Source organism: Typopeltis vanoorti, chromosome 11 (genome assembly GCF_054136105.1).
Source record: "Typopeltis vanoorti isolate ZY-2024b chromosome 11, IOZ_Tvanoo_1.0, whole genome shotgun sequence".
Lineage (NCBI taxonomy): Eukaryota > Metazoa > Arthropoda > Arachnida > Uropygi > Thelyphonidae > Typopeltis > Typopeltis vanoorti.
The window spans coordinates 46,606,272-46,617,500 of record NC_143559.1 but is presented as its reverse complement, the minus strand read 5'-3'; the positions used below and the strand labels follow the sequence as shown (position 1 = coordinate 46,617,500).

The 11,229-nt window shown below is 34.5% G+C and overlaps 1 protein-coding gene across 1 annotated transcript in view; it reads right to left on the bottom strand.

Moving 5' to 3' along the window:
* The window catches only part of LOC150101518 (cytochrome P450 2J2-like), a 64,198-nt gene that overhangs the window by 30,196 nt on the left and 22,773 nt on the right, over nucleotides 1-11,229 (bottom strand). The window contains exon 7 of the mRNA XM_090400821.1: nucleotides 7,096-7,242. Coding sequence (XP_090256947.1) covers nucleotides 7,096-7,242 — 147 coding nt within the window. The remainder of the gene's footprint in view (nucleotides 1-7,095; nucleotides 7,243-11,229) is intronic.

Genomic DNA, 11,229 nt, shown 5'->3' with positions numbered 1-11,229 from the left:
TAACATAAACTAACCTAACCAATAAAGGTTAGGTTAGTTTGGATAGGTTTGGTTAGATTAGTTTATAATGATTTCTGATTTCAATGAGTGCGAAAGAAGTACTTTCCTTACTTTTTTTATTATAAACTAACCTAACTTAAGCTGTTATAATTTCTATTGAGAATGAAACCTTTATATAAAACCAATAAAATGGTTTTATTACATTTACCAGATTCCTCTAGGAATTATTCACTTTAACCAGTTAAAGTAATTAATTCTTGTAAATTATTCAGTTTAACCGGTAATTATTAATAATAACCGGATTTATCTCTTTAACCGTAACATACATACTAATGATTAAAAAATAGTATGAAAGGAGATTGTGAAATTCAGTGCAAATATCAACTCCACTATTTTACTAATATTTCGTGCTAACAGAGAAAGGTTATCCAAACAGACATTTCATTGGCTGTTGAATACTTCAGTTAGTTTCCTTCACCGGTTTCTAAACCAACATATAAGTTATCATACTACTTACACGAGTCTGGTAACTTTTGTTTTAAAGTCCTTAAATTTTAGTTGGGTCCCTTAAAGTATCCTAATATTTTAGTGATTAGAGATCACACAAATTAGAACTGGTAATTTGAATTTAAAAAACAAGCGGTTTATAAAACGTTGGGTAATGCATGAGACCTGCTAACTCACTATTTGATTGAAAGAAAGAAAAAAAAACACAACTTGTTTCCGGCATAAACATATTGTCATTTGCTTATTACACCTTTCTCAGTATCCAATAGACACGGTTTTAGGCGGTTATCTGCAGAGTGACAGTTTCCAAGATATTCATTAAGTGTCATCTCTGGCCCATTCCTGGTGTCCTACAGTGATCGGCTTCAAGTTACAGATAAATACCATTTAATAACAGGATTTTTCTAATATTTCATTAGAAAAATATACATTCTCGTTATAATATCCAATGAACTGGATATTGTAATATGAATTTAATGCTTTCCTAATTCAAAATAAGAACGACAAATATCCTCTTATCAGATATTTCAAGGTGCTTTCTTCTTAAATATAAATGAGAAATTATATGTAGACTTCCTTTACAGAAACATTGAAACCTATTTCTTTTATCGATTCAGAACAAAAATTGTTTCCTTGTGATTCACAGAGAGAATTTCTTACTTCATTTATACTTGTTTCTGCAGTACCACTAAAACTGGACACATGAGAGTGGTTCTTGACATTAGGATTAATATACTGTCGAAATCTAAGGAAGAATTAAATTTTTACCTCTATATAAACATTTTCGTGACCACAGCCAAATGTGAACATAAATTTATTGCCAGCATACTAATAAATTATATGACACAAAATATGTGTAATAAATTTCCTCCAAATTAAATTGCAATACGTGTTTGGAAAAGTTATAAATTCCCTAAGGTGGTAATTAAGGAATTATTATATAGTGATTAGAGAAAATTATGCAGAGAGATATTTCAGTTTGGAATATGTCCACCCTGATGCGCGATGCAGCTATCACAACATGGTGAGAGCTGCATGTTTAGCACCAGGATTCAGCCGTTATAGAGGCAAACTGACCCACTCCTCCTTCAAAGCAAGCATTAGGCTTGGTTTTCTTTTCTGGAAGGAAATTTTGAGCAGTCATACGTCTTCATATTGCTTCCCAAATGTGTCCTATGGGGTTGAGTTCTGGGAAGCGTGCTGGCGACTTGATTCGATGAGTATCCTCAGTCTCCAAAAGTATCTCCACTGCTGGTGTACGATGTGGTGTTGCATTGTCATCCATAAAAATTAATTCTTCTTCCAAAACCATGGAACAATCGATCATAATGTTGAAGAGATTCGCTACAATGTCGTTCACCAATCTTAGTTCCTTTTTCCAGCACTTGTAGCTCGGTGCTTCCATTAAGTATAATGCCTCCCACCACCATAACCCGCCATATCTATCCCTTTCAAGGGTATTCTCGCGATGGTAAGCAGTATTACGTTCACGCCAGAACAAGTGTCATCTAGAATAGGAGGAAAGACTAAAACGACTCCCATCTGTAAAGAATACATTAGCCCATTCTTATGTTCTCCAATTTTTATGGTAGGATATCACTGAAAACGTGCTCTACGATGAAATGTGAATAAAGGGACGCAGAATACATGCTTTCGGGCGTATAGACCTACAGTACTTGTTGCAGACATCTTGCCACAGTTTGTCGAGATATCCGCGAACCTGTGCTTGAATGAAGCCGACTTGCGAGCTGACCTGTCGATTACATTTTGCTGTTATAACCAAAATTCTGAATTCATGCTCCTTGTTAGAGCGAGGGCGACCTCTCAGTAAAGGTCTGAAAAACCACTACTCAGAACCTGCATACAACGCTATGAGAGAATCCACACTCTCTGCCGATATCAGTAATTTTGCAGCCTTCTTCAAGCTTTCCAATAATTCTTCCCAGCGTGAAATTATCTATTGATATCTTTGAGACATTGCAAGACATCCACGTTTACAAATTTATTCCTTCGCGAAACGATCTTCCTTCAAAATCAGTGCGCTTACCGCATCCTTTTCCCTTTCATCCTATTGTGTGCTACCACCTGACCCCTTTATGCCCGAATTGAAACTCTGTGTGTACCTTCTTTCTACCCAGAATCGTCAGTTATACAAATTACCGCAAGCTGCGTTTTTCTAATTTATCAGTGTAATCTTCATAAATGGTGTTCTGTCTTAGGTTTTCGATACTGGTGTATATCAAACAACCTTTCTTCCCAAACGTTTTCTTTGATTTGACATAATTTGAATCCCGTCTAATACGCAAGGACCATTTTAATGAACGAAGATGATTAGCCTGTGATACTGAGAAGTGAACACACGTAATTTAAACATAAAGCTAGTTACCTTTGTTGTCTCTTTGAAAAGCACGCCAACTAACTCTCCACTGTATGCAGTACCAAGTTTCAGGTTGAGTGGCATTTATTCGACTGTGAATGTTTTCCTTTCTTTATTCTTGGAAAACAATTATTTGTTTTCCTCGTTCTTTGAATTCGATAATGCTTGCACGTGTATAGAATATTTTAATAACTTCAATGTAAACGAAATAATTCTTTTCCAATCAGTGCTCATAAATCCATACCACAAATAACAACCATAAAACGAAACTGTTCTCAGATACAACTTGAAAAATCGATCAGTAATCATAATATATACTCCGATGAAAACTTTATCAGGCAGACAAACTCAACGTAGAGTCATTTCTCGAACATTTCGGTTTACAAATATCGAAATTAAATTTTATTTGGTTACTAAATGAATTAAACAATCAAAGTCTGGTAGGATATTACCAAAGTTTAGGGTTGAATTTTCATTAAAACAGTAAACTGATTTTAAAGTCATTACGAAGGCTTGAATTCAATTAGTTTACTTATATCTAAAAGTTTTCATACCTGAACATCTATCCATATTTCTTGAAAAATTCGACCAAATGTAAACGGGACTTTTCTTGAGAGGTGGAAAATATCTCACTATAGGCAAACTTAAAAGACTCGGTGGAAGTTTTTTCCCCCTATATAGACGGGGAACGATATTACATGTGCAACGGACTATGATAATCACTTATTACAGAGGATGTAACACTTTCGCTATAAACCTAAGAATATGACATTTCATGATTTTTGTAGTCTTCGAAGATTAAGTAATGTAACTGCGGAATACTTCAATAATGTTGTTTATTTAGGGCATTCCTTTTCAATTTTAATAAAGATGTATAAATTTCATCAGTTATTTGGACAAAATATCACCAATCAGATTAGAAAATGGAAGTTGTACGGTGTATAATAGTTGGATGACAAACAAACACCCTTTACTGCATCTGTTATGACCTATTCTCACAACTGTTAGAAGTTGCAATAACGATGAAAAGGTGTGTGTACGTCGCAGTATCACTTTAACTTCATCATTCTTCATTACAATTACAACTGAACATAAAGCAATTTTTAAACTACTAAAGTAATAAATATCATACTGTTGTTTTTGCTTAATTTTGCGATTGTGGTTCTGTTGAAAAGTAGAACTAAATGCTCTGATAAATTTTAAAAGAAATTGTGAACATTAATTCAGATTCATGGGGAGAGAGAGGAATTATTCAGACCATTTGAATTCGTCTTTATCTCTTTAATTTGAAATCGTTTCAGCAATCAAGTTGATCCAGTCCTAGGGCAAAAATTAGCAACAAAAATCAAATTTCTAACGATGATCCTTGAACTTGAAATCTTTTAAAAACTTTAAATAATTTAATTTATTCATGAATTAGTTATTTGCTTAAATACTAAATTAGTGAACTGCAGCATTTTAGGTATATCCCTTCTTGCTACTGGAAAATTATTTGTGTAAAAATGTTGGATAATTATTTGTGGTGAATCCAAGTAATGAGAGTTGTTGTATACTGAAATAATTACAGCTGAGAAAATTGTATACAAATAAGTATAATTTTAAGTAACGAAATACTTTATCTATGGAGTGCATATCACCAGATATAAATTAGTTAACATTTGTAAATTTCAAATTTTATAGATCATCTGTAATTATCGCGGATAATCTGAAGGGTTAGCTACTTAAAATCCCCCACTAAAGAAAACAAACATGGAAATTTTCGAAAGTGCTTCATGACGCTTGTCAGCAGGGTGTTGAACTTATTAAACGCTCAGAAAACCATATGTATTATATGGTTTTCTGAGCGTTTATATGTATATATAATGGTTCATATATTAACTGAAATCTGAATCAGAAGTGACTGTGGGAAAGATAATTTTCATACACCGTTGACCTAACAGGATGGTTACAAGTAAATGATATTTCAGTGATACCTCAACATCCATTATAAATCTGTGTAGCATATCACACTGCCAATATGCTATCGAGATTTATAATGAGATAAACAGAAATTTGAAATAACAGATAGACATGCTTTTGGAAAATGAGAAATTGACAAGAGTTTCGGTGAGATTTCAAAGTTCAAAATATGTGTAGCAATCAGCTAAATGATCAGGTTCAATGATCAGTATAATTAGGAGGCTGAAAAAGAACTTTAAATTACAATTCTTCCCCGAATTTAAGAGCACAAAGTCAACAATTTTTCTTCGTGGTCATGTCTAGAAACTTAAAGATACTAAAGTGAAACTGAAATAATAACCAAACGTTCTTTACAAAATTGGAGCGGTATTATTTCTTGGACTTATACAAAAAGTGTAAAAAGATATAAAACTATTTATAGAATCTTCATAGACAAACATAAACGGTAAAACGTTCTGAAAACTCCGTGTCTTTCGATGTACTTTCAAAGAAATTCACATTGCAAACAACACTGTTGGGGAAATCTGCCCTGTTGAAGCTGTCTAGTTCAATTGTGACTGTTATTATTGTAAAGTAAAAACTCCTCCTCTATTGTAACACTCGCTACTGAGTTCCAGCATGCCTCTGAAAGGAACATCAATAGTAACAGCACAAGTGTTCGTCGAGAGCTAAAGAATATGGGTTTCCATTCCGATACAATGGAAACCCACATCTGCAAGTCTAATGCCACGCATCGGGTAGAGGTGGTAGAAATCTCGAAGCATTGGACACTGGAACAAAGGAATAACGTCCTCTCAAGTAATTTATCACCCATCACTCTCTTGAAATCATACGCAACTGACGTGTCTGAGTTTGACGGATGCGAAACCAGTTAGATTTGAAATCTTGCTGCTTTATGATGACATTCTAAGTAATTCTATGCTTCCAGTTATAAAGCAGTAGAAGAGACTAATTCAACACTAATAATGTTTCCACCCACAAAGCCAGGTCCGACAGAATGGTTTGATGAGATGGGTGTTAATGAACTTGACTGCTGTTCATATAAGTGGTCATGATTTCAAGCTTATCGAAAACTTGTAGGTTGAATTGTAACATAGATCTCGAGCTATGCTGAATTGACTGGCATCAGTGATACCAAAACTTCGCGAACGTTCTTTCGCTGCGGAATTATCACAGCAAACGAACATGTGTGTGTTTGTGTGGCTGCTGGTGTTAGATGCATGCACATGTGATAATTTGCTTACTAGGAGGACAGAACAAATATGTGTGCTGCAAGATACCTGGAGGTTACAGAGTAGCTGAGATTCGATTCGATTTTCTAACTCGGAATTTTTGTATGAGTTAGAGTGAGAAAAATAAAGGGACACTCCCTCCACTGTATGTATGCTCTCGCCTTGTACTACGCACTGTAGCGAAAAGTCAAGTGAAAGCTTCGCGGCATATGTGAGCCTGTTTATGAGAATGAGGAAGGAGATGGAGTTGTTGATGCGGTTGCAAGGGATGAGTATGGATGTAGTATCGTGAAGTGATGCGATACTTTTTGAATTTCTCCGTTAGAAGTATGTAGGGAGATTTCAAGGTAACACAGTTGAAAAGTGAGTTCATGACAGTTTCTTGTAGAAATAATAATGATTTTAGAAAAATGATGGTACCAACTTTGAAGAGTGTCATTTAAAGGTATCATTTCCTCTTCTTTTGCATAATTTCTGCATGTTTTTCACACATTTCTTAGCTCTCTTGTGCATAATACAATGTCTTATTGCTTTAACGATATATGTATACCTGTCATGTCATTATTATGAATTATGGAACGTGTAGATTTTCCAGATCGAAAAGATTTTGTAGTCTTATACTAGTGTGATGTCAATAAACATGGCATCGCCCCGTGAATGTGTTGTTCGAATTTTATATAAATATTTACTTTTGTTCGATTTTGTTCAACAAGATAAAGGAAAGCATGTTAAGATATTCAGATACAACTTCCGATAATTTTTTAATATTCGAAGATTTCATTCTTCTTTTATTTAAACAGCAACTAAGTAACTCAAAGAGGTGTTAGTCATTTTTTTTTGTTTGCAGTCAGCTGATATCACAGGTGTGTTGTAAATGCGAGCACTTTTAAATTACTTTTATTTTTCTTTCAGATTATAGAAAACAACAACTCAATAAAAACGTAACACATTTTAATCTGCAATTTTAACACCAATACGCATTATAGTTTTATTCCCTTTTCGTAAGGCAGAGTTCTTTACGCAATGGTTGTAGCGTAATTGCAAGTCTTCCCTCGAAATCAACTTTTTCTCCTGGTGGTAATTTCACATCAAATTGTTGCAGAAGTGTTGTAAAGTAAAGAAAGACCGAAACAAGAGCCATTTTTTCACCTGGACAGGATCTTTTGCCTAAATAATAAAGAAATATTCGTGAATTAACAAAATAGTGAATTTAGATAGAAATGTTGATAACTCAGTTGTCGTTGATTTTCGTTTAGGTCAAACATTATTATTTTTTACAGATTTTGTCAGAAAATATACGAAATGCTCTTAGCTGTTATTAAAAATATATTAAGGCACATATCATACTACATATACAGTACATATTATACTACTTTTTTGAGAACACTTCTAAGCTCTTTGTTTGTACTGATGGATTTGATCTATTGATTCCACAACAACGTGTTTGCTTTTAGTGGCTTAGTAGCAAGAGGCCTTCTGCTACATACAAACGCTGTTATTCTTATGCTTGTAGTTTTTCTTGATTAGGAAATATGAAGAAGACAAAAAATCCTCCTTTAACATAGTTTAATGTATAGAATATTCTCTACTTACCTGGTATCAAAGTAATGCTTAGATTTTTCGCATAATGAACAAAAAACATACTTTATTATCGTAAGTGATATATTTGAGTTATACATTAAATAAAAAATTGCCCACAAGACGGAATAAAATTAAAATAAGCAATGACTGCAAATTTCGTTGCAAAATTGCAACATATATTCATTAAAAAAAACCTGAACCTAAAACTTGTTTCTTTATAGTAAAAATGGAGGAGAATTACCAAAACAAATCACAGAAGTCAAATCTGCAAAACTGGCAGAAAATTAACGTAAAAAGAAAGAAAACACAAAAAGACATACAAAAATATTTTGGGAAAATTTGGAGAAAAGAGCAAAGCTAATAATAATGGCAAATACCTGTTGGATTTCTGCTCAGGACATGGACTGGTTATTACTAACACCATGTTCCAACATAAAAATGTGCACAAATTCACATGGAGAGAAGAGGCTAGGAATAAGAAAAGTCTCATTGACTATGTTATTGTTGATAGTGATGTTTTCTCCCTGGTGCAGGACACCAGAGTGTACAGAGGATTTGAAATTGGAAGTGATCACTATTTAGTCTTGAGCAGGATAAAATTGAATTTCATATTGAAAAGAATAACATGTAAGAAAGTTTTAAAGCGAATAAAAGTTGAGCAGCTCTCAGATGTGAACTGTAGACTAAAATACAGAAATATTATTGAAAAGAAAATGAAAGAGTTTGAGAACAGGAATCAAACCTTGGAGATTCAGTGGCAAACTCTGAAGGAAACATTGATTGATTCTGCCAGAGAGGCATGTGGTGAGGTTGTGTGCAAGGATAAAAAAATCAGAACTCCCTGGTGGACACAGCAAGTTAAAGAGGCAGTGAAGGAAAAGAAGAAAGCATATCAAAAGTTCCTGGCAAATAAGTCAGCTTTTACTCTTACAGAATACAGAGACAAATGTAAGAAAGCTAAACAGTGTGTAAAACTAGCTAAACAAAAGTCATGGGAGGACTTTGGCGAGAATATAGAAAATAAATATCAAGAAGGTGGCAAAATATTCTGGAGGTTGTTGAAGAAGCTTAGGAATGGAGGAAAGAGTGCTGTAAAAGGAATTAGAGATGATAAAGGTGAAATGAAAACAGGAGAAAAAGATATCCTTGAAGTATGGAGTAATTACTTTGAAAAACTGCTAAATGAAACAAGCAGTGATGACAGCACAGTGATAAAAAACACTGACCAGGCATGCAGTCAGGAATACATATCCATACTTGAAGTAGAAAAAGCCATCAAAGGCCTGAAATGTGGAAAGGCAGCAGGAGTAGATGATATTCGACCAGAAATGCTGAAGTATGGTGGTATAAGAGTCTTACAGTGGCTGCACTGCATAGTTCAGAAAGCCTGGACAGAGGGACGAATTCCCGATGATTGGAGTAGAGCTCTCATAGTACCCATATATAAAAAGGGAAATAAAACTGAATGTGAGAATTACAGAGGTATTTCCCTACTGAGTGTTCCTGGCAAGATCTATGCAAGTATACTTGAGAAACGGTTGAGAAGAATTGTGGAAGAAAAGCTTAGTGAAGAACAAGCTGGATTCAGGCCAAATAGAGGCTGTCAGGATCAGATCTTCACTTTACGACAAATAGTCGAGAAAGCATGGGAATATAACAAAGATCTGTATTTAAGTTTTGTCGATTTGGAAAAGGCATATGACAAGGTGCCAAGAGAGAAGCTATTCAATATGCTGCAGTTATATGGTGTCAATGGGGCATTATATCAAGCAATACTTAGTCTTTATTTGAGTTGTGAGTCAGCAGTTAGAATTGAAGGAAGTACAGGAAGATGGTTTAATGTTAAATCTGGTGTGAGACAAGGATGTACATTATCCCCTCTGTTATTCATTATCTATATGGATCACATTATGAAGGAATGTGGTATTAAACCTGATATCAAAATTGGAGATGTTAATGTCAGCTCTTTGCTTTATGCGGATGATGTTATACTTCTAAATAAATCCGCTACAAGTCTGCAAGATTCTCTGACTAAATTGAATAGTTGTTGTAATAGATATGGTATGAAGGTCAGCAATAAAAAGACAAAGACAATGAAAATAGGCAGAATCATTGAAAATGTCAACTGTGTTGTGAATGGAGAACCTGTGGAACAAGTAAAACATTTCAGCTACTTAGGCACAATTTTTACTGAAGATGGTAAAATAAATATAGAAATAGACAACAGAATCAGCAAAGCTGGTATCGTGGGAAGTCAATTGAATAAATTCATATGGAATAAGAAAGAAATTAGTCGGAACACTAAATTAGCTGTATACAAGACTGTGTTCAAACCAATTTTAACTTATGGATCTGAGAGCTGGGTCAGAAGTAAAACACTTGACCAAAGACTAGAGACCGCAGATATGAGAGTCCTGAGAAAGATTAGAGGCGTGAACAGATGGCGTCAATGGCAATATCATATTAAAAATGAGGATATTAGGAAAGAACTTGACATTGTCAGCATCCAGGAATGCATTAGCAGAGCTAATCTCAGATGGTATGGTCACTTAAATAGAATGGGAGAGGAAAGATTAGCAAAACAAGTGTTCTCTGCCAGGTTGGCAGGAAAACGACCCAGAGGAAGACCAAGATATAGGTGGATTGATATGGTACAAAGTGCCTTAGATGATAGAAATATAAGATCTGATAATGTTGGAGTCTTGACAAGTAACAGACTGATTTGGAGGAAAATTGTAGATAGGAAGTTAGTAATGATGTAATTTTTTCATGTAGTACTGTCATATCCTGTACACCCCTTGAGGGTACATAGCAGGAATTTGATGATGATGATGATGATGAAGAAAGAAAACATTCGATTATCCGCAAGCTGTATCGTGACTCGAGTAAACTAAACCAGAGTTCCATTACTCCTGTTAAATCAGTCAATGATGAATACAAAGTAGGTTTAAGAAGAAACGTATAAATATACTGTATACAGCAAAGATCAGGAATAATGTAAAATCGAATATCTTTCTAGGTAAGGAGTTTACAATACAGTATTCTGAAACCAGTGTTGAGCTGTTCTATTTCAGCAATAATTTTTCTTTGGCTGCTACCATAAATAGTTTGAATCTCGTAAAGTAAAACCTATAGCTGATATTTTCAAAGAAGAAAAACAGGTGATGACATAAATGTCAAGAAACGATCTGTTTGTTAATTTATGCTTTACAAGATCTTATATTCTTGTTTTGACAATTTACTCAAAATTCAGCAAACAAAGTTTGCGAAGTATTTTCCAGGCTAATTTATCAGTATACGAGTAGACAGTAGAGACTGCCGATTTCACATCAGTTATTTCTGTATTCCATAATGCAGAACGGTTATGGGAAGGACTGTTACCCAGGTTGGTTTCAATATCCTACGAAAGGACAAGCATCATATCCAGGAAATCTGAGTGATTTAAATCATCCTTCTAAACCTTACAGAGTCATCCAAAAGTCACTCTAAGCTCATTGCTCAGTTTGAATACACAGCCTTTTCCATACATCCTCGGGTTCAACGAGCAGAACCTCAACCAGCAAGATCTTCTAT